Genomic DNA, 22,186 nt, shown 5'->3' with positions numbered 1-22,186 from the left:
TGGAGATGATCGGCATCCCGCGCGGCTATCCCGTTCGGTTGTTATCCCACCCGGCCAAGTTTAAAGTTCCCCGGCGTTGAATGATTCTCGGGCCTTTGTGATGGTGTAACAAGCTAGGATATGGTTATTCAGATGAGACATCTCAAAAATTTATCCTTGACTTGCTGAGGTGGTTTGATCAAGCCGAGTTAGGTAGGTCGATGGAGAGCTCGTGTAAGATAGGACTTTGGTGATTTATCTGGGCCTTTCCCGCCAATTACATAGAACTGTAATATCAAGAACTCCAAAACTTAAACTTTGAAATCGAAGTTATTCGCAGACATTCAAAATCATGGAGAAAGTTGATGTTACTATCGTTGGTGGCGGTCCTACTGGACTCTTTGTTGCCCTTCTCCTTCAACCATTGGGCATCTCAGTCCGAGTCCTGGGTAAGCTGCACTAGACTCTGAGTTGATTGAGAAGCGAGTCTAACAGATTTACAGATGAGAAGCCTTGTAGTCTAGAGCTCGGTCGTGCTGATGCACTCAACGCTCGAACTCAGCAGTACTTCGAGGTTGCTGGCATCCTCGATGAGCTTTTGCCTGATGGCCTCAAATGCAACAGTAAGCAGACCTAGAAACTCCAAAGACATAGTCTAACAACAACAGCGAGCTCTACTTTCAAAGAGGGCGATTTCAAGTCTCGCCAGAATGCTTGGTGGGTTGGTATCGAGCATGCCTTTCACAAGAACTTCCTTATGATCGGACAGCCTGTCGTTGAACAGGTGATGCGCAATCGTCTCGGCGATGCAGTAAGCTACAACGAGCACGTTATCAGCATTGCTGAAGAAGACGATTCTGTCACCGTCATGACAAGCTCAGGTCGAAAGGTCCGCAGCAAATATGCTGTTGGGGCTGATGGTGCACGATCCTTTGTCAGAAACACGCTAGGTATCAGTTTCACTGGTACCAAGCCGGAGATGACTTGGGCAGTTCTTGATACCTTCTTGGACACTGATTTCCCTGTCTGTCCTGAGATCATCACGTTCGAGCTTGATGGAGAGTCTCGGGTTGCGTGGATCCCAAGAGAACGAGAAATGTCTCGATTCTATGTTCTTCTTAAGGGTGAGATCACGCAGCAGCTGGCTGAGCAGTCTATCAGAGAACATCTAGCACCATATCGAGTGGAATTTACGAAAACGGAATGGTTCAGCACATTTCATGGTATGTCTCCCGAAAGTGTTATTTCTCGCATACTAATCAGGTCTCAGTCAAGGAACGGCTTGCTGGTACCTTTATCTCCAAGGAAGGTCATGGAAGAATCATCTTGGCCGGAGATGCTGCTCACGTTCATTCCGTCAACGGCGGCCAAGGCTTAAACACAGGTGTCTCCGATGCTTTCGCTTTGGCCTGGCGTCTCTCAGCACTCGCACGCCCATCCAACCTTACTCCCGAAGCAAGAGACGATATTCTTCGCAGCTACGACATCGAGCGGAGATCCACCGCCGCTCAAGTCATCGGAGTGGCTGCAGCACTAGTCAGGGACACCATACACACAGCCAAGAAATATGTCTCCACAATCGAACGAAATGCCGGCTTTATCACAGGTGCGTTCGCCATCAGAGTTACATATCACCAACTAACGTAGCAAGGCATGGGTGTCAACTACAGCGAGTTTGCCACTCCACTGATCCAGGGTACGGAACTTGACATCTGGAAACCTGGATATCGCTGTCCCGATGTGGTGATAACTGGATCTTCCGGTAAAACGTCGCGACTCTATGAAAACGTCTCTTATGGAGATTTCATCGTCCTGGCTATCGGAAGACGACTTCCGGCGATCTCCGTCTCGGCTCCCGTTTACACTATTCTGCCCAATGGGTCGACTAATGGCCATATGGGATGTCACCAAAACAGGGATGGAGACAAGAATTTCACTGCTGATTGGGCCAAGAACGAGGACTCGGCTATTGCGATTGTTCGGCCGGATATGTATGTCGGATATGTTGGCACTTTCGAGGACGAGGCCTGGAAAGGATACTTGGATTCCTACTTTGTAAAGTCTCGATAAGGTTTTAGGGTAGATATTGGTTGTAAATTATTTGTTTTTACTGTTCAAAATACTAGACTTTGCACTGCATCACGCTCAATTCTATTTACAGCTCGTGACATTTGATGAAATTTTCCTCTTCATTAACTCTCTTCTCGATGTACTCCAATTTTGACTTAAACAGCATTTTCGAACTTCGGACTCTATTTTCTGTCTCAATCTAGTCTGTGATCTGATGTGATCAATTTCTCAGCCCCCAACGTACCTTTGTTAAAGCCCCCAACATCCTCATCACCGAAATCACTATCTCCGTCAAGGATCTACAGTGATATCCTGTCTGCAAGGTCCTATCGTAAGGAATTACCATTCTTGGCAGTGCCTGCATCATGCCATGCCGGCACTAATCCCACATGAACTCAATCTTGCCTGCTTCGCCGCATCACCGCCTTAGTCGCGGTATCCCCCGGGTTGCTTAATTGAGAGCAGGAAAAATTATTTACCACCTTCCTAGCTAGGTAGCCCTCGGATGTTTCACCAAGTTGGAAGAATGACATGCAAAAATTATGCAAAGGTTCCAGAGTCCAGGTTGTTGGCCAAGGAATTCGTGGTCAAAACGCGATTTTGATAAGTGGGATAAATATTCTTTCTTCATGTGATTATTACAAATACTCGGACTGACTAGATAGTACCCGTTCAGGAGTGGCACAGACATGGCGCCTTGATCTGCTGATGTTGAGTTTTATCTTTTTCATCGAGATCCACTGTGGGGAGAAGTGCCGAGGTCTATCACCAAAATAGGAAAGCGGGAAAAGTCCAAGAATGGGTTATCCTAGCAAAAGTATTGTCAGAGAAATGGAGATTGATAAGCATGGCGGTTGTATTTCGGTCTATCTTCCCTTCAATAGGTATGCTGTTCAGCTTGTAAGTCAAGGACTTTCATCAATGTCTTCGACCAGCAATGGACACTACGAAAGACAGAACCGATGATAACCCTCTGGTCGAGAGCAGTTTCTCGGTTGATGATACATCGCCAAAGCCAATCCCAAATGGCGGTTTGCTCGCGTGGCTGCAAGTCGCAGGCTCGTTTTGCCTCTACTTTTGCACCTGGGGTAAGTAATATCACCAAAAAGCATCGGAGAAGAACTAACAAAGAATGGTGCAGGCCTCATAGCAAGCTTTGGAAGCTTCCAAACCATCTATGAGCGAGATCAGCTTTCAACTCACACGCCATTTCAGATCTCAGTTATTGGTTCTCTACAGACGTTTCTGATGGTATTCTCAGGCTTCATAGTTGGTCCAATTTATGACTCTGGTTACTTTCGACACCTTCTGGCAGTTGGGTCTACCTTCATTGTCACCGGCACTGTACTTCAAAGCCTGAGTCAAAAGTATTGGCAGTATCTTCTCACTCAAGGCCTTATGATTGGCATTGGCGCCGGTTGTCTATCGATCTTGAGTGTTGCCATCACTTCACTATGGTTCACTACAAAATTGCCCTTGGTCAACGGACTTGCAGCTTGCGGTAGTGGACTCGGAGGGTAAGTCAAGAGCATCCATCCCTATTGGTCTCTCTCTGACGCAATTCGCAGTGTTCTTCTCCCCATCATGATTCGGGAGCTCAACGCACAGACAAGCTTGCCATGGGCAACGAGGGCTATGGCTTTGTTACTGTTGGCTCTGCTCCTGTTTTCCAACGTCGTGCTTCGACCGGGGCCAAATCCCAACGGACCATCCCAACGAAGGCAACTTCTTGACAAGACAGCTTTCACTGACTGGCCTTACGTTCTTTTCGTGGCTGGGTGTTTTTCTGTCTTCTTGGGAATGTACACACCATTCGTCTACGTACAAAGCTACGCCCTAGACAACAACATTGCGTCTGATCTCTCTGGGAATATGCTTGCTATTCTCAACAGCAGCTCAATCTTTGGCCGTATCCTCCCTGCTTTTCTCGCTCAGAGCCTCGGGCCTATGAACACTATTATTAGTGCAGCAGTCTTTCTTGCCACGACAAGCTTGTGTCTCATCTCAGCAACTACAACTCCACGACTGCTTGTTACCGTCATCAGCCAGGGCTTCTTCACGGGGTCCTTCTTCGCGCTTCAGCCGACCATCTTTGTCAGACTAACTAGTGATCCTCGAAGAATCGGGACAAGATTTGGTATGGCCTTCTCGGTCATGTCTGTCGCGCTGTTATTCGGTCCGCCTGTTGGAGGGGCATTGCGAAGGAGTATGGGGTATACGGCTGCTTGGGTCTGGGCTGGGCTGACTATTTTCATCGGAGGCATTTTGATCCTGTGCAGTAGATTGCTGAAGGATAAAAAGTCTTTGATAGTCTGATCTCTAGACTGAGAACCTGTTCTGTAAGCTTCATGTGCACAAACTGCCCAAGGCAAGCTGAACAGATGAAATACCATTGCCAATACAATCAAATTTATTGGATAAGTTACAAATATTGACAACCCTATACATGCCACTGTTGAGTTGTGAATTCATAGTCTTGATAATCTTTTATAATCTTAAATTTATTTAGAATACCCGGGATCCTCCAAACCAGGTCTCCTTCACCTCAGCCTTGAGTAATGTCTTCGGATCCCATTCCATGTCAACAACAATAAAGTCTGCCAGTTTCCCAGGTGTCAAGCTTCCAACACGATCTTCAGCAAAAATACTTCGCGCTGCACCTTCTGTACCGGCGACAAATGTCTCACACAAACCTAATCTAAAATGCTCGTGTACTATCTTGGGATTCTCCGGGTTCTTGGAGGACTGCCTGTTGATAGCGACATGGAAATTATGCATAGGCGACCATGGTGATGTAGGGCTATCAGTACCAATCGCCATCAAGGCACCTGCATCAGCGAACTCGCGGTATGCAAATGCTCTTTTATATCTTTCCTCCCCAATGAGTTCAGGCCATGTTGTCAATGCTGTTGGGTCTGCGTGAATGGGCTGGATGGATGCTGTTAGACCAAGCTTTCCAAGCCTCTTAGCGTCTTCTGGGGAAACGAGCTCCAAGTGCTCAATCCTATGCCTTCCACCTGGTGTAGCGTGCTTCTCAATAGCATCAATAGCCATTCTGACGGCGCCGTCGCCAATCGCATGCAAGGCAACTTGTAAGCCACCAGCATCAGCCTCTTTGACAACGGGTTCGAGGAACTCAGGCTCCCAGATAGGTGGTGGGCATCCAGAAGTGGCATACGGCTCAGAGAGGTAGGCAGTACATGCGTCGACAATACCGTCGGTGATGACCTTAATTCCAACAAGTCGAAGATCAGGACTTGTTGACGAGTTGTACTGCTTGCTCAGCTCGATGGCTCGCTGCACTTGTTTTGAGTTTTGCTCCAGGTTGGCGGTTGGTTTGATGAGCCAATGGGCTGCTAATCTCAGTGACAGATTGGGTTCTGTTTCTTTGAGAGTAACGAGTGCATCCCATGCTTCCTCATCCATGGCCATTTCGACTGCGCCAGTGTAGCCAGCTGCGTTGTACTCCTTCACGGCGGCGCGGATAGCCTCTATTCGTTCATGTTTGGGGGATGACTTTGCTTGGAAAGGCCAAACTGTCCGTTGCGATTAGCTTTTAGTGCGATAGACAATTTCGTCTGGTGGAACTTACTGATCGACATCATGGCGCCCTCGTCCAAAAGCCCGGATGGCTTTCCATCTGCATCACGATAAATCTTGCCACCAGCTGGATCTGGCATACCATCAACCTCAAGCTCCTCCAGAGCCGCGGTATTGCACCAGCAGGAGTGTAAAGAGCCTGCATCGATGAAAATAGGTCGTGGATCAAGATCATCTAGCATTGCTGCCGTAACTCCACCCGGCGTCATGTAATGCCTCCATCCTTTGCAAAGGATAGTTGGTGTCTCTGGGTTTTCAGCAGCGTATTTTCGGATACATGAACGGATGTCCTCAAGTGAAGTACACCTTGAAAGGTCGAGCTTTCGGAGCGATTGACCGAGTAGGAGGAGATGCATATGGCCATCGATGAAGCTGGGAAGAACGACGCGCTGATCAAGATTGCGAATGTGAATGTCTGAACCTAGAGTCTGGGAGATCTCATTACGAGACCCGACCGCGACAATTTTGTCGTCTTGGATGAGCATGCAATCTGAGAAATGGGCGTTGCCGTTGAGGCCTGTCTCTGTCTTGGACAGGATCCGGCCGTTGACGAATAATGTTTTTGCCATGGTGTCTTGGGAACAAGGACTGGCGGTTCAATATCTCAAGTAAAAGAGAGGTGTGAGATCAAAAGAAAAAACGAAGCTTAACAAACGTTGCGATGTTTGGGGTTTGAGAATTGTATCTCCAAGATCAACTTTTATCGTAGTCGTCTGATCAGCTCCACCCCAACTGAATTCCGAGCTTCCTTCCCAGTGTGCAATTCTGATGGCCCCATAATAAAGTCTTCGGCTCAGCCGTTTATCCAATTAGCATTCCCAGAGAGTTAGAGCACTGACTCGGACGTTAGTTCCCCGCTCAGGCCCCAAAACGAATCCCCAATGTTTCCCCATTTCCGAGCGTGTCTGATCGTAATGCGGAATTAAAGTCGCAGATTATTAGTAACAGATTCTTCAAAATGGAGATGGTGGATATCAATTCATTACCCAAGATATCAGGTAGTTAATAGAAGATGAAGAAGATAAGGGATTATTGTCTGGTTCATGAATGCATTGACGAATTCGTATCTATACTGTTGAGTTTGTGATGCATTGGGTTTATACAAGCCAGAGTCAACAGCTCGCTTCGAGCATCATGTCCGATATTCGTTCAGACTGCGCCCTACAGCAGCAAGCATCCACTAACTATCCCGCCCTTCATATCATAACTCGCTAAACACTGGGTCGGAAAGCAATGGCTTAAGGGCCCAGACTCGGTTGTTCGATAACCCACTCAAACTGGGAATTGGTCAACCAGTCAGCATGCCTGACAATTCCCAGAGTCTAATGACTGACGATGATCGTAAAACTCTTATCGCGTGGAGCTCACGCACGTTCAGACTCTTCCCCACGGGGTTGTCGGTCCAAGGGATTGGATACCCGGTACGAGATTGCCTTGTCGAGGATATAATAGGATCTTCCTCCCCAGGTCAGGTAACTTCTTCAACCTTCTTTTCCCATCAAACCATTTGTCTTCCTAGCTTTTGTGTTCTTTCACAATGAGCCATCCTAAAATCACAAACGACTCCGACGTTATCGTTGCGGGCGAAAAACAAGATGGCATCCACCGTCAGGCATCCTTCAGCGAAGCCACTGCCCAGATGTTCCAAACCGACCTCGAAAAAGAAAAGACCATCCAAGGCACAGCTCACTTCCATCGCCTAGGCTGGAAGCGCCTTACCGTCGTCCTCATCGTCCAGGCTATTGCCCTCGGTAGTCTCAGTCTCCCTGGAGCTTTCGCTACTCTCGGAATGGTCGCTGGCGTTATATCCTGCATTGGCATCGGGCTCATCGCTATGTATGCTAGTTACATGGTTGGTCTTGTCAAGCTTAAATACCCTGATGTTGATCATTATGTCGACGCTGGTCGGCTTTTGATGGGAGGCTTTGGAGATAAGCTGTTCGCTGTTGTCTTCTTGGGGTTGTTGATCCTGGCTACTGGTTCTCACTGCTTGACCGGCACAATTGCGCTCGTCAAGATTACAGGTAGCAGCGTATGTACCCTCGCCTTTGGGGTCATCTCTGCTGTTATTCTTATGGTACTTGCGATCCCACCTTCGTTCACTGAGATTGCGATCCTCGGTTACATTGACTTTATCTCTATCATCCTTGCGATCGGTATCACTATGATCGCCACTGGTATCCAGAGGTCAGACGCCCCAGGTGGTTTTTCATCTTCCACTTGGTCAGCGTGGCCACAAGACGACCTTAGCTTCACCCAGGCACTCACAGCGGTCTCCAACATCGTGTTCTCGTACGCGTTCGCAGCAGCCCAATTTTCCTTCATGTCCGAAATGCATACGCCTGCCGATTTCACGAAATCTATCGTCACTCTAGGCCTTACCGAAATCGTCCTGTATACAATTACAGGATCAGTAATCTATGCGTTCGTTGGTCAGGAAGTTCAGTCCCCCGCCTTGTTATCCGCCAGCCCGTTAGTGTCGAAAGTCGCGTTCGGCATTGCCTTGCCCGTCATCTATATCTCAGGCTCTATCAACGCTACGGTCGCTTGCAGATTTATCCACGGTCGACTTTACAAAAACTCTATTACACGGTTCATCAATACCCGCAAGGGCTGGATCACTTGGTTGGCCGTCGTTGCCTTTGTGATCTTCCTTTCGTGGGTTATCGCAGAGGCCATCCCATTTTTCTCCGAGCTTCTGGGGATCTGTGCGGCCCTCTTCATTTCGGGCTTCTCGTTCTGGATCCCTCCCATCATGTGGTTCTTCCTTCTCAAGGAGGGCAATTGGTATGATAAGCACAATGTCAAGCGTGCTGCCTGCAACTGCATTGTCTTTGTCGTCGGTTTCTTTGTGTTTATTGCCGGCACATATGCCAGCATTGACCAGATCGTAAGTGCGCCTAACAATGATATACATTCCAAGCTAACTAACATGACCACAGATTGCCAAATTCCGCGGAGGCAGTGTTGGCAGGCCTTTCTCCTGCAATGTGGCTTAAGCTTTGTCATTCGAACTCTTGGGTACGGAGATTGGTACATGGGTCCATTATATAACGGGCAACTTACTGTAGTCAATAAATAAACTTTATTGGTTCACTTGTACGAGATAAGAGCCATATGCATCATTCCACCGAATCTTCCGTCTTTCAGGCCTTGGTTTAGCACCTAGACCAACAGGAGTTACTGGCCTCCGACATTCGGAACTCCATTGACTTCTTACACTGAAAATACAATCACCTGCCATAAATCGCTATCAGTCTACCCAGGAATAGGCTCGAGTAGTTATTGCAAAGCGCGCCGTCATTTGTTATGAAAGGTCCAGCCCGTTATCTTTCGTGGTTGTCCGATTGAACACCACTAGATTTAGCGCTTCAGTGCAACTAGGGCCCTGAAATGGCTTAGTCAATCCACTGAAAATATCATTAAAGCACCCTCGATCCACTTCTTCTGCCCTCGCTTGATTTCCCACCTTGCATGCTCAATTCCGAGCTTGACAACATCCACAACAGCAGATCATGCCCCGAGGACGCAGGGGCTGCTGGACATGTCGCATCCGACACAGAAGATGTGACGAGTCATCCCCAGAATGCAAAGAGTGTAGTACCCGGAGTATTACCTGCCATGGATATGATCTCGATCCACCAGAATGGATGAGCAATGATCGCCTATTGCAAGAAGAGCTTCGGCGGATCAAAGTTGCAGTCAAGGAGAATTTCCGACGCGTCAAGACCATTCAGAATCGACAGCTTGCTCGGTCAACAGCTCAAGCAGCACAAGCTTCGCGTGCCAAAGCCACTTCTCGACCCGAAGGCGAAATAACTCAAAGTCCAGCACAAGTCGGTTCATCAACTACAAACACCATCTTTCGAGAGGCGCAGTATCTTGTTCATTACCTCGACTACATCTTTCCGATTCAGTATGCTTTCTACGTCGATGCGCCAGATCAGGGAGGTAGAGGCTGGCTCTTTTTCCTCCTTGAACGAAGTAAGAAACACCCCCGCGCACAGCTATTCTCTTCTAACATCCAAGTAGATGCACCTCTTCGAAACGCAGCCCTAACTCTTTCCGCCTTTCACCAACATACCTTCTCACCCTATCATACAGAGAATCAAGAAGACGAACTGTTGCAGTACCATACCAAAGCACTGCAGGAACTTCGGCATGTCGTCCGCCATCGAGACGTGGGTGCTTCTGCCGACAATATCGAGGAATGGCTCAAGTTCCTGGCTGGCGGTATGTTCTTGATCTCTTTTGAGGTAATACCTAGCACATACTTTCATTCTTCTCGGCGTCTGACTTGCTGAAGGTTTTCCAAGGAGGCACAAACAACTGGCAAGCCCACTTTAACGCCCTCGTATCCGTGATCCAGAACCTGGCATCCTCCGACTTCGACTTTGACACTTCCGATCCTTCGAGCCCAGATTTCGACTTCCAGCGAGGCATGAATACTGCGCAAAAGTTCATTTTGTCTAATCTGGTCTGGATCGATGTCCTAGCGCCTCTAGCTACGGGGACTGCACCAAAGCTACCATATCACGATTGGCTAATCGCCGGCAATATCGACATGTCGAGAGTTATGGGCTGCTCAAACTGCATCATGATCGCAATTGGTGATATGATGGCCCTGGATTCAAGGGCCATAACAATGGAAAGTGAGGCTTTACAAATCGCCATTAATGACCTAGATAAACGCATTTATAATGGAATAGACGCGGCATTAGATGATGGATCAACGGTCTGTATCAGCTTACAAGATTATGAGTGAGTGTTTGCTAATCGGCCCAAAAGTTGACTCCGACAAACCGCTCCGTAACCCATCTCTTCGCAACCGCAGCACTCGTCCATCTTTACACTCTCGCTTCAGAACACAACATCACATCACCAGACCCTCACCGCGCAGTATCGCGAGTCGTCGAAGTATTAGACAACCTACCTCCGCATATATCCCTACGAGCAACACCATGGCCTCTTTGCGTTGCAGGTTCTATGGCGCTTCCCCCAAATGAGCAGTACTTCGACGACCTGTTGACGAAGCTAATGGATCATGCTGAGGCGGGATTTACTAATTGTGGTACGGTGTATAGTGTGATGCAAAATGCTTGGAAGCAACGACGGCGAGACCCAAGTAGGGTTTGGAGTGCGAGGCAATCGATGGAGGATATGGGTATTTGTGCTCTCCTGATATGAGCCACCTATTACAATGAACTAGAGCTAAGGTGACCATATAAAATCATCTGATACATTCAAGCTAGTTTTTATGAAATAACAATATCCTGAACGAATCAAAATGCTCAATTCGCATCTGTCGTCAAGGCTAAAGAAGCCACAGAATCCGCCACCTAGTCTTGCAAGCTATCCAGGCAGCTAACCTCGGACCACTCGTAGAAAGTATCCTGCCCATCAGTGACAAGCTCACCACTGAAGAACTCGCACCTGCCGATGTCGTCGGCGAAGGCCCTGTCGGTGTAGAAAGCAACGACCTCGCAGCCAGCATAAGCAGCACAGGCCTCAAGGCACTGCCTAACGTTGTCCTTCTTTCCAGGACTGTTCAGATAGTTCAGTGCCTGGTTCTGGAGGAAATAACCAGTTATACCGCAGACTCCAGAAGGAGCCGTAGTCGTGGTGGTGTCTGCGGCAACAGTGGTGGTAGTGAGAGCAGCCTCGATAGGGGCCGTAGTAGTGGCAGCGGCTGTGGTTTCATCAACGGTGGTGGTAGTGGTCTCTTCAATAGCGGAGGTTTGGGTGCTGGTAGGCTCTTCGAGGACGGTTGCAGTAGTGCTCAGGCCAGCGCTGGTGGTGCTGGGCTTGCAAGGACCGGCGGCGACAGTTGAGACAGCGGCGAGAGCCACGAAGAGAGACTTGTAATGAACCATTTTGCCTTGGTGGTGGACTTTCCGCAATTAATGATTAAGAACAGAATTAATGAGTAATGAGTGGATGTAAACGCGGCAGCTAAACGAGTGACTGTTGCGGATGCACTTGGACAGTGGAGGATGCACGAAGACCGACAAAAGCGATGAGGCAAAGCGGCCTACTTGTATTTGCATACGATTCCACCCAGTTACCCATTTCTTTATTCTTAGCATCACGAAACTAGCAGCGACTTTTCTACGGCTGGGAATATCAGCCTGGCTAGCGTTGGGTCGGGGTCCGAGAATCAATAGTTTCAATCGTTTTAGCCATTCCCGTTAGCTGTACAAGCCACAACGCCCCAATGCTCATCTCCCTCTTTCTGCTAAATCCGTAATGAAGATATTGTCTGGAGCATTATAACCGGATTACGATCTTATCGCGTATATGACATTGCTGATTGCTTTGGCTGCCTGAAAAAGCTTCTGGAAGAAATACTGAGCCAAAAACAATACAGGATTACAGCGTCGAGGACCCACACTGGGACCGCCAACACAGAAACTTGGTCCAAACGCGACTACAGGTTTCTTGATAACGGATATTGACATAGACAGGATTCGGAACTGCGGACTATCACAATACGAAACAAGCAATTTTCCATTGTTGCTTCATTAGACAAATAAGAAGTCCTTCGAATATTATCAATTATTTCATCAACCTAACCCTGAATCTAAAATCTACTGCTTGCCCTTCAGGCTGAAGCGGTACTTGGCCTGAAGAACATAAGGGTTGCCACCAGGCTCATAGAGCTGCTTCTCAAGCCTCTGCCACTCAGGGTTGTTGATGCCGTCAATGTAGTCCTGAACCTCAACAACCATGCATCCATACTTGGGGATAATTCGGGGGAAGTCCTTGTTATCCTTGAGACCCTGGGTCTTCTTGAGAGGCATGGTACCCTTCTGCTGAGTGCAGCTGTAGAATTGGAAGGCGTCCTGATCAGTGTAGATGTCGAGCTGAATGCCAGACCAGGCGGAAGAGATAGTGGCCACGGGGCCCTCAGTTCGCCAGTCAAAGTTTCCGAGCTGGCGACGGTTGACGCTGTAGCAGGTGTCTGAGATTGGTTAGCGATGTTATAGATCGTGTGAATGAATACTAACCATATCCCGTGCAGTTGAAACCGCAGTTGTTCTCCAAGTCCTTGTTGTTGGCTTGGTCACCAATCATCTTGGGCTTGCTCCAGAAATCATTCACAGATCCCTTCTTGTTAGGAATGATATCACCAGTGGGGATGAGAATGTTATCAGTCGCAACACGCTGGCCACCGTAGGGCATGTAAAGCGTATGGTTGGAAATGGTGCTTGTCTCGTTGTTAGAGAAGCCGTCGAGGTTCCAGTAGGTATGGCTGGTAAGCATGATAGGGGTCTTTTTGGTGGTTGCAAGAGCAACAATCTTGAAATCCCAGTCCATGCCGGTCAGGGTGTAGGTGACGTAGGAGACAACCTCTCCAGGGAAACCCTCCTTGCCATCAGGATCAACGATGGAGAAGGTGATGCTGGAGTCGGTGTACGACACAACAGTAAAGTTGCGGTAGTCCCAGCCATCGGGTCCTCCGTGGAGAGTATCAGCGCCCTTGGGTGACTCAGGCGTAGGGTTGTCGTTGGGCGTGACGTGATACTTCTTTCCGTCAATCTCGAACGTGCTGTTGCGAATACGGTTGGCGTATCTTCCGGGAACACCTCCGAGATGGGGGTGAGACTCGTCAATGCTATAGTGCGTAGCATTATCGAAGCCAGCGACGATATCTCGAGAAATACCGTACTGGTCGTCGATCAGAAGATTGGTGATGGAGGCGCCATAGGGAATGAAGGCGGCCTTAATGCCGTCTCCCTTGATCCAGTATTTGCCATCCTTGTCGGGGCCCTTGCCTTTGGTCGCAAGGGCCAGTGGGATGAGAGCAGCAACGACAGCCTTGAAGAACATGATTGCGGATGATCAAGGTGGAGACTGGCCCAGCAAGAAAGAGCGAAAACCCCAGGCTTTATAGAAAACCGACGATCTCTGTTTTCTCGCGGGACAAACTTCCACCAAAGAAACCCCTCTCCAATTGAAGGATCTCAGGGTCTCTTTTGGTGATCGTCTGATGAGCTTTCAAGTTCAATGACTGGTGCGGCTGTCATCGTCATCCAGGAACTTGCCATTGAGCCGCGATCCTGGGGTAGTTTTGGAGCTAAGCAGCTTCCCCAGGTTTTCCGCCGGTGTGTAATTGGTGCGCCTGGGTCGGGTAATCTTAGCGAACTCTGTCTTGACATGGTTGTGCGAGTCTGGATTGGGATCGTCGTGCGGGGGAAATCAGGCTGTTTGCAAGTTCATGGGATTTCTACAGTGTTCAACAGCCGTATCCCGCCGAGGGATTGGCCGAGACAAGGCTGGTGGTAAGCGGTAGTTATGCGACGAGTGAAGCTTCACATCCCCTCCAATCAGTTGACAAGCTAGTTGAAGCTCGAGAGATGTAATTTATGTGGTAGAATAACCGACCTGGCTATACTTTACAGGCTGAATGGATTCAATTGAAGTGTACATATTTGTAAAGATTATGAATCTGAAAAGTCGGGGAACTGAACGAGGTTGGGGAAATAATATTGCAAGGGTCTGGGAACTTATGAGAGGTCTGACGTCATTCTCTCTCGTAATGATACCCTAGAGTCCAACGTGCAGAATTCCATGTTGCATTTCGTGATACTACCTATGAGCTTGTGATGATCATCCATGAGACATGCAAAGTAAGATCGTCTGTATGGGCACGGCGGCCTAAGTTCAGGAACAAAGGCTTAGTGACTTCAAGAGGGCATGAAAACGTGGCTCTGGGGCCATCGGACGAAGATTGGTGTTGAACGATTGGGTTCCATCTTGTTGGGACGAACTTGGATGGGAAGGGGGACATCCAACGGTCTACTTATGTCTCACATCGGCTGATTCGCTTCGACGGTTATACAGGGTAGCTTCCATCACTGTAAGTCTCAGCAGCAGGTGATAAGCTTCTTTCACAAGAGTTGGATGAACTTGGTGATTTCTAAATCTGATCTAGCATCGCCCCGCAATCTTTCCCTCGTGCGAAGATGTTCTAGTAGTTAACTGAATAATCTTGTATTGACAGACCAGACCATCTCATGAGAGAGGGAATTTGTGAATTACGATTTGAAGTCTCACCGCAAAGAACTAAGAAAGTCTTCGAACTGAATCTTCTCTTTTAATTCAGACAAGAATGTGGGGACGGGATATGTGCCTCCACCACTCGGAGTTGCTTCACGCTCCGATCTCTCCTGTTCTGGGCGAAAGTAGATCCACATCTGCATGCGAATTTAGAGAGTAAAGTTCACGCGAAAAGGTGACCGATGCGGCTTCTCATAATACTCAATGCAATTTCATAAATGGTATCACTATCTATCGTCTATCATATACTCGTCTAACATCACCACAAATAAACTAGTGACATAAGGATCATGGCCAGCATGATACCCAGCGAAGGCGCCTGGAAGCTGCCCGCCGACATTCCCTCCTCAAAACCCTTCTCTTCACCACCCAAATACTCCGCACCCAACTTAGTCAAACCCCCATCATCATCAAACAGCGACACGCTGTCTCCAGTCCACTCATTCGCATCATCTTTTCTAAATGCTCCAAACCATGCATAAGCCTGCACATCATCGTTATCGTCAAGATATGGAAGACTCTCATTCATCATAGCCAGCGTCGCGTCGTCATCCTCTTGCGGGAGGGCCATTTCCGTGATCCAGAACCGTGCGTCAGGCGCTGTCTCGTTGTAAAACTCGCGTAAACTTCCGAGCCAATTTTTAAGACCACCTGCGTCGCCGTACCAATGCACAGCGACGAAATCTGTCGGACAACCATCGTCGTCAACGTCGTAGCAGGATTCATTAAAGTCGCGTAGCCATTCAAGACCGCGTGGTGAGCCGGTAACGCTGGGATGGCTGATTGACCACTTGCGCTTTGCTTTTCTTAGAGGGACGATGTGCTCTATGTAAGCGCGTGCTGCATCCTTTGCAGATATCGCGCTTCCGCCGCTGTCTGTTTCACCATCCGGCTCGTTGAAGGCAAGAAGATGGGTTGATGATTCGGGAAGCCCATTTAGTCGCGACTCGAGCTCAGAATCTGATGCATCGTCGAGACCGTGAATCAATGGCACAAAAGGTAAGGAACTCCCGATTTGACCGTTTGGCCAGAGCGACCAGGTATAATACCATGCGATCTCAGAATTATTTGAGATCAGGAGCTCATTATCTGATTTGTGGTCATCTCCATGGTATGCAAGTCCTCGTTTTGAAGAGAGGTCAATGCTCTCAGCAAGCCCCCAAAGGCATAAAAATGGGTACAAAGTTGATTGGCGCATTTTGGGTATAAGAGAGTCTCGTATGTCGTGAAACCCTCATTCAAAGGAGAGCGTTTTAATACGTGATTGACAGCTGGAAAATCAGGTTTGAAACATATCTTTTAAGGTTCTAGGATGTGTTTCAGAATGTCAAGGGTTTCCTTGGAAGAGCTACTTTTCTTTTGTACGTGTCGCTCGTCTTTTGGCTGGGCAGAGTGGCAATCGCCTGAGCCTTGTCAATGATGTCATAAGTCCGCCAAGTTAAACCCTGCCTCAACACCAAGACTTGGCAGCGTCAAAGACTTTTAGGACCCTGTTATGGGCACAATTGATTCACCGCTTGATTTTGTGACTGAGGAAATTCAAACCTCGTGGAAAAACTACCCATTTGGCGTAATTTCCTGATTTGGTGACGACACGTGGGTTTCGCATGCGCTCCTTCTGTTCCTCGAAGACGAGAGGTACTTACTCAAAGTCTATTTGGACCGCGACGACCCGATAAACGATGTGCCCGTTGGCAATCAATCGGGGACCAGTGTGCTGTGAAATGTGACGGTTGGCTTGGGCATAAAATATCACGCGGCGTTCAAGGTGCATCGCTGTCCTTCATTGCGCGAGTTCGGCACTTCTGATGAGGTCATCTGCAACAAGTATTAGTATAAGTGAATCAATTTGTATGTGGAAACTCATGGCAAGGCTATTCCATACCGATAGTTTCACTGTATAAGACATTTATCATGGCGTTCCTTCTCCATGGCGTTGCGGAGGCCTCAGAAGTCCGTTTGAGATTACGGACTCGGAGACATTCAGCAGACGAAATGAGTGCAGAGGTTTGCTGATGTCTAAGTCAGGAGAAGAATAGTGACTGCATTCGTCGGACTCCCTTTACTGTCTATAAGGTTGGTGAGGCACTGTCATACTTTAGAAGAAAGGCAATGCACCGGGGAACTGTGATTTAACCAAGGCAATAAAAATAAAGTAGGGCCCGTGAGTGAATGGCTTAGGTCAATATCTGGTGATCGTTTGAAAGAAATATCAAGGACGGGAAAAGCTCTGCATATCGCTACGATAATTCTTCGTATGGTCTGACAAAGCAGCCACTTCATGGACGGTCACCGCAACGTCTTTAGACAGCAACCTTAGTATGAATTATCCGACCCCTATGGTATTTCCTAGCTGTTTCAAACGAGCTACTATTCTAGGTAGATCAGACAACTCTAAATGATCACATAAGGTTAGATCACCGACTGAGGGCCGAATATTGAAGAGTGACCGACATGTCGCCGCCCAATGGTGATCGACAAAGAACGCGGGGTATTCGGTAGGAGCCGTGGTGCATAGAGTCCTGGAGAATTTCTTAAATGCTCTAGTGTCTCTTGAGTCTATAGTTAATTACGGTTTGGGAGATATGTCGTTGGCAATCTTATACGAGGCTATTTGCGCTATGATGAGGCGTAGGAGTCTGCATTTCGTATCGGGAATATTCATAACTACTTGGACGGCTCGGCTTCATTAACTTCTCTCGTTGGGTGTCCGGGTCTTCGCATTAAACACTCACGGAAGTTTGATCATGGGTTAGGCAGATCATACTGGGGTAGCGGAAAGTCTCCGAAATCCCCAGGTTTAGGCGGAGTCTCCGCCTGATGTTCAGGTCCGACGACCCCAAAACGGTCACAATCGATGAGTTTATGCAACCTAGTCTTGGCATTTGTCCTTATTATGCATACATTCGGCCCGTGAGCGATCGATGCAACCCTTCGTCAGTCACTAGAAAGAACATTTTCTTCCTCTCCACTAATAACTCGTGAGTTTTACGATCACGATACCTGCATGTCTTATTTCAGGCCTGCGAGAAGCGCCGAGCTGTTTATAGATAATTACTCAGTTAGCTATGTGACGTAAATGGGGGGGAATCCAGTACACCAAATAGCATGGATTCAGGTGAGACTATAGGTGGAACAACCCTCCTCTAAGAAGTCAATGTTCCGCTTAACGGCCGAGGGTGATGGCTATGACCGAGATAGCTTCAGAAACGTGAAATGAATCTTATGATCAGGCAAAACATTCGGAACGAAGGAAAATGGAAAAGATCTTCCTCACCTGCGACAAGAGGTTTATGGGGAACAGGGGTAAGAATGTGTATAAGAAGCACTGAGAGTCTCCAGATAGTCAACAGTTTCGACACCTTTGAACAAGCCCCTACGACCAAGATTTCAAGATCTAAAAGCTATCAATATGTTCACCCTTCAAGCTCTTCAACTTGCCTCCATGTGCACCCTCGTGTACGGACACGGCTACCTCAGTAAACCCATGAGCCGAACCGGTCTCAACGCTGAAGTAACAAGCCCCATCCTTTCTTTAAAAGCCTAGCTAACAGGTGACAGGCCGGCCCAGATACATGCCCCGAGTGCACCATCCTAGAGCCCGTCACCGCCTGGCCAGACCTCGACGCCGCCAAAGTCGGACGATCTGGCCCATGCGGCTACAACGCCCGAGTCAGCGTCGACTACAACCAGCCCGGTGCCAACTGGGGCAAAGAACCCATCGCCACCTACAAGCCTGGCCAAGTTGTCGACGTCCAGTGGTGCGTTGACAACAACGGTGACCATGGAGGCATGTACGCCTACCGTATTTGTCAAGACCAAGACATCGTCGACAAGTTTCTCGACCCAAACTACATCCCCACCGAGGCTGAGAAGCAAGCTGCTGAAGATTGTTTCGAAGAAGGTCTTCTTCCCTGCACTGATGTTAATGGTCAGGAGTGCGGTTACAGTCCTGACTGTTCTGCTGATCAGCCATGTCACCGCAACGATTGGTTCACATGCAAGTCTTTCGATGGTAACTCAGATGGAAAGGGATGTCGTGGTGTTGACAATGCACCGATTAACTCGTGCTATACGTCTATTGCTGGTGGGTATACTGTGTCTGGCAAGATCAAGATCCCAGACTATGTCTCAAACCACACTCTTTTGTCGTTCAAGTGGAATGCGTTCCAGACTCCTCAGGTTTACTTGACTTGTGCTGATATCGCGATCTCGGCTTGAGTTCATTTGAACATCTCAGCATGCCATCCAAGCTGGAAGGTTTCAATACTGGAGGTGTACATAGGGCTTCAAAATGCATGGAAAAGGACGCTAGGACTGTGAATAACCTTGATTAGTGCATCTTTTTCTTTGGGCTAGGACTTTCTTTCTTTCTAAAGACCAAAACTTCTAGCCTAGCATACGAAGACCGAATCATTACTCTTATTCCCCAACAGGCCCAAACCCCATTCACATAACAGTGCACTCATTACCAAGACTAGGATCCACATTTGCTTCTCTCTCTCTCGGCTCCGTCTCCAGATCCTCCCAGTAGATAAAATCCATGAATCCAGAACGAGCTTCATTCAATGTATCAGCAACAATTCTTAAACACTCCTCATTGTCTCCCTTCAGCGCGAGTAACGCGAGAGCAACTCTCTTCTCTGACTTCCAAGGCCCAGATCCTTCATATGCCTCAAAGTACACAGGGTTTCCGGCTTCTTTCAGGCGCTCCTCAATACGCCCAAAAGTGATGAGGAGCCAGCAGGTGACGCCGAGATAGTTAAGGCTCGAAACTGGCGCGATTCCCGCTACGTCGGAGAGAATGTCGAATTTAGCCAGTTCGAGAATATCGCGGCCGTCAAGGGTTTCTGATCCAGCTGATGGAGGTAACTGAAAGCCTTCTGGTGCGTATTTGTCCAAGACTTCATCTGGTACCTCCAGCGTATTATTCGCAACGGAAGAGAGTTTTCTTGTTGCGTCAATAATCTCCTTATCGGTCATTCCAACTGCTCTCGCCTTCCGAACAAGGACTGTGTCCTCGAGCTCCTTTTCGCTCACGTGCTTTGCTCTACTCAGTCGCTCGAAGAACAGCATGCTGCCAAATTGAAGCTCCTCATCAGGAATGGCCTCGAGATTCCAACCCGCCCGACGACAAGTGGTGAGCATGGAGTTCCTCTTGAAAATTTGGTTGATCTCCAGGTCAAAAAGCTGATGAACGGTCTCGGCATACCTTCTTCTATACCGAATCGCCTGTCTCTGCGCCTGCGCCTGTCTCGACCCCGGCTGTCCAACACTGGCGAGCAGAGCATCCACAAAACCCGATTTCGGCTTGCGACCCTGTGCGAAGAACGTATGCTTGAACAGATCCTCTAGTGTAGCACACAGTCCGACAGGTCGCAAGAGAAACCCCTTTTGTACAACAGCATTGTGAAGATGGATCATCAGCGTTGGCTCAGGCATACGTTCCCAGAGGAACATGCCAAGTCTGTAAGCGATCTCAAGACCTTCTTCAAGCCCAACCCCACAAAGGAACGGCGAATACTCTTGCAGACCATTCGCATTGTGATCTGCAAAGCGCGATGGTGGTATGGTATCGAGACCAGTCATGTACTTGTGCTCCCCAAGAAAGTCGACGAAATCAAGCTGAGCGATCTTTATGATCTCAAAAAAGTCTTTATGCTGAGCCATCTTTCCGTCTTTCTCCAGAATCTGTTTGAGTAAATCGACAGTCTGACAGTACCCAGCAAACACGCGCTTGTTCTGTCGATCAAGAAAGAGGTCGACATCTCGTCTGGCACGACCTTTCTTTGCTGGTGGTTCAAGCATATGACCGTGCAGAGCACTCAACGACCAACCGCGAGAAACAGTAAACGAATCGACGATGCACTGCATCTGGAAAACGTGGTGCGGATAAATTATCTTGGTGATGTCGGTTCCGGGCTTCTTCATAGCCATGTTGGTGATATCGCCTGCGAATTCGTTCAGGCCGAAGAGGACTCGGTGGACGCCCCAGGGACCGTTCGCAGACCAGTCCACGTTCTCGTAGACATGCTTTTCTCCTCTGACCGTGTTTCTCTGAACCACAATAGATGAGAATACATTAACAAGATCGTAGAGCCATTTTATGGTATAGCAGCGGCGCCAGTTGACTCGCTCCTCATTCGTAGCCCGTTCCAAATTGAAATTTGGATCCCATTTGGAGATCTTTGCCTGCATGGCCTTTGTCGGCTTGCCGGTACGATTGGCCTGAAAGTCAAGAACAAAGTCCCTCAAGTCCTGATACGCGTGAATGAGAAATTGCTCCTTGATGTCGACGGCTGTCTCCTTCTGGCTTTGCTGTTCACCATCCGGGCCTAGTGCGAAAAGAGCAAGCCTGAACTTCCCCTGTGCTCTATGCATGTTTCCTCGAGTGATGGTGTTCATGATGGTTTCGTACGTGTCGTGACCCGGAAAGTCGACGAAGATAGCCGCGTTGGTGCGCTTGACCATGGAGATTGCCAAATTGCTTACAGCTCCTGCGACGGCGCTGTTGAGACCTTCGTATGCAACCTCTTTCCAGAGAGTTTGAGTGTAAGCACGAAGGTCGGCCCATTCTTTGACAGTTGAGTAGACTGCGAGTAGATAATCTGTAACAAGACCGACCTTGCCATTGTCCTCGATAATTCGAATGCTCTCAATTGGTATTTCGTCGGTCGCGGGATCTTTCGTGTCTTGTTTCTTGCCCTTCTTTGGCTTCTTGTATTTCCTTGCCTTTTTGCCTTTGCCCTTTGGCCTTCGCGAGACCTTTCGTGCAGCGACTGGTGATTGTGGTTGAGAGAAATCATCCTCTTCGTCGCTCGACTCTCCTTCTTTGTCGACACTCAATTCTTGGAACTTGTTGGCGAACAGGATCTGTTCAACGTCCTCGGTATCATCGTTGGTCGTAGCGTTCGTCTTTTCCCATTCTTCGCCGCCGAGGATCTTGAAGGCACTGCGAAGAGTGTTTATGAAATGTCGGTGACTTTCGTTACTTCGCTTGAGTTCCTCGTCCGAATCAGGCCCCATAAGCTCCTGAAACGTAGTGCTAACGAAAGATCTCGCCTGGATGATGGATCCGAAAAGCCGGTAAATGACATTCGGTACAGGCTCATTGTGCTGCGAAATGAGTGTCGACATAGAAATCAGGCCACTGACTGTGGTATGACCTGTCGTGTTGACAGAGGCGGCCAATTGAGTTTCTCCATCAGTGGATCTGTGGAGACGATTGGACACGTTGATCATCCAATACAACAAGTATTTTGTGTCTCTCTTGTAAGAGAGATAAAGGTTCTGCGACACCATCGTCACGTACGGGACGGCCGCAGTTCGCACAGAGTGAGAGTGTTGTAACGATGATTGACCCTACTGAGGGGACACGAAACAAAGCTTGGAGGCTCAAATCACGTTGCCGGGGTCACGTGTTGGCGTGACACAGTTACGCATCACCCATTTATAATGTTTGTTTGTTTATTTGTAT

At 48.4% G+C, this 22,186-nt stretch overlaps 10 protein-coding genes across 10 annotated transcripts; 5 read left to right on the top strand and 5 right to left on the bottom strand.

The window, feature by feature from the left end:
* Positions 1-331: 331 nt before the first annotated feature.
* FOIG_15322 (uncharacterized protein) lies at positions 332-2,049 on the top strand (the record flags this gene model as incomplete). The annotated part of the gene is made up of 5 exons (XM_031216677.1): positions 332-428; positions 483-602; positions 648-1,202; positions 1,250-1,585; positions 1,631-2,049. 5 exons carry the CDS (start codon positions 332-334, stop codon positions 2,047-2,049), a joined length of 1,527 nt encoding a protein of 508 aa, XP_031053661.1.
* An 879-nt stretch (positions 2,050-2,928) lies between these two features.
* FOIG_15321 (uncharacterized protein) lies at positions 2,929-4,506 on the top strand. Its single transcript, XM_031216676.1, has 3 exons — positions 2,929-3,137; positions 3,191-3,566; positions 3,618-4,506. The coding sequence occupies exons 1-3, from the start codon at positions 2,987-2,989 to the stop codon at positions 4,363-4,365; spliced, it is 1,275 nt and encodes a 424-aa protein (XP_031053660.1). The 5' UTR covers positions 2,929-2,986; the 3' UTR covers positions 4,366-4,506.
* Positions 4,507-4,512: 6 nt separating this feature from the next.
* FOIG_15320 (amidohydrolase ytcJ-like) lies at positions 4,513-6,354 on the bottom strand. The gene is made up of 2 exons (XM_031216675.1): positions 5,642-6,354; positions 4,513-5,585 (listed from the first exon to the last, which is right to left on the bottom strand). Exons 1-2 carry the CDS (start codon positions 6,216-6,218, stop codon positions 4,555-4,557), a joined length of 1,608 nt encoding a protein of 535 aa, XP_031053659.1. The 5' UTR covers positions 6,219-6,354; the 3' UTR covers positions 4,513-4,554.
* Positions 6,355-7,025: 671 nt separating this feature from the next.
* Positions 7,026-8,648, top strand: FOIG_15319 (uncharacterized protein; the record flags this gene model as incomplete). The annotated part of the gene is made up of 2 exons (XM_031216674.1): positions 7,026-8,539; positions 8,592-8,648. The coding sequence occupies exons 1-2, from the start codon at positions 7,187-7,189 to the stop codon at positions 8,646-8,648; spliced, it is 1,410 nt and encodes a 469-aa protein (XP_031053658.1). The 5' UTR covers positions 7,026-7,186.
* A 516-nt stretch (positions 8,649-9,164) lies between these two features.
* FOIG_15318 (uncharacterized protein) lies at positions 9,165-10,836 on the top strand (the record flags this gene model as incomplete). Its single annotated transcript, XM_031216673.1, has 4 exons — positions 9,165-9,633; positions 9,682-9,905; positions 9,956-10,384; positions 10,438-10,836. The coding sequence occupies 4 exons, from the start codon at positions 9,165-9,167 to the stop codon at positions 10,834-10,836; spliced, it is 1,521 nt and encodes a 506-aa protein (XP_031053657.1).
* Positions 10,837-10,988: 152 nt separating this feature from the next.
* Positions 10,989-11,522, bottom strand: FOIG_15317 (uncharacterized protein; the record flags this gene model as incomplete). Its single annotated transcript, XM_031216672.1, has 1 exon — positions 10,989-11,522. One exon carries the CDS (start codon positions 11,520-11,522, stop codon positions 10,989-10,991), a length of 534 nt encoding a protein of 177 aa, XP_031053656.1.
* A 634-nt stretch (positions 11,523-12,156) lies between these two features.
* Positions 12,157-13,555, bottom strand: FOIG_15316 (uncharacterized protein). Its single transcript, XM_031216671.1, has 2 exons — positions 12,657-13,555; positions 12,157-12,610 (listed from the first exon to the last, which is right to left on the bottom strand). The coding sequence occupies exons 1-2, from the start codon at positions 13,477-13,479 to the stop codon at positions 12,237-12,239; spliced, it is 1,197 nt and encodes a 398-aa protein (XP_031053655.1). The 5' UTR covers positions 13,480-13,555; the 3' UTR covers positions 12,157-12,236.
* A 1,341-nt stretch (positions 13,556-14,896) lies between these two features.
* Positions 14,897-16,032, bottom strand: FOIG_15315 (uncharacterized protein). The gene has a single exon (XM_031216670.1). The coding sequence runs from the start codon at positions 15,905-15,907 to the stop codon at positions 14,969-14,971; it is 939 nt and encodes a 312-aa protein (XP_031053654.1). The 5' UTR covers positions 15,908-16,032; the 3' UTR covers positions 14,897-14,968.
* A 2,046-nt stretch (positions 16,033-18,078) lies between these two features.
* On the top strand, positions 18,079-18,930 carry FOIG_15314 (uncharacterized protein; the record flags this gene model as incomplete). The annotated part of the gene is made up of 2 exons (XM_031216669.1): positions 18,079-18,223; positions 18,271-18,930. Exons 1-2 carry the CDS (start codon positions 18,122-18,124, stop codon positions 18,928-18,930), a joined length of 762 nt encoding a protein of 253 aa, XP_031053653.1. The 5' UTR covers positions 18,079-18,121.
* Positions 18,931-19,026: 96 nt separating this feature from the next.
* On the bottom strand, positions 19,027-22,011 carry FOIG_15313 (uncharacterized protein; the record flags this gene model as incomplete). The annotated part of the gene is made up of 1 exon (XM_031216668.1): positions 19,027-22,011. The coding sequence occupies one exon, from the start codon at positions 22,009-22,011 to the stop codon at positions 19,159-19,161; it is 2,853 nt and encodes a 950-aa protein (XP_031053652.1). The 3' UTR covers positions 19,027-19,158.
* Positions 22,012-22,186: the final 175 nt, after the last annotated feature.

This window comes from Fusarium odoratissimum (genome assembly GCF_000260195.1).
Source record: "Fusarium odoratissimum NRRL 54006 unplaced genomic scaffold supercont1.50, whole genome shotgun sequence".
In the NCBI taxonomy this organism is placed as follows: Eukaryota; Fungi; Ascomycota; class Sordariomycetes; order Hypocreales; family Nectriaceae; genus Fusarium; species Fusarium odoratissimum.
Note: the sequence above shows the minus strand (reverse complement) of the source record. Positions and strands in the feature narration are given on the sequence as shown.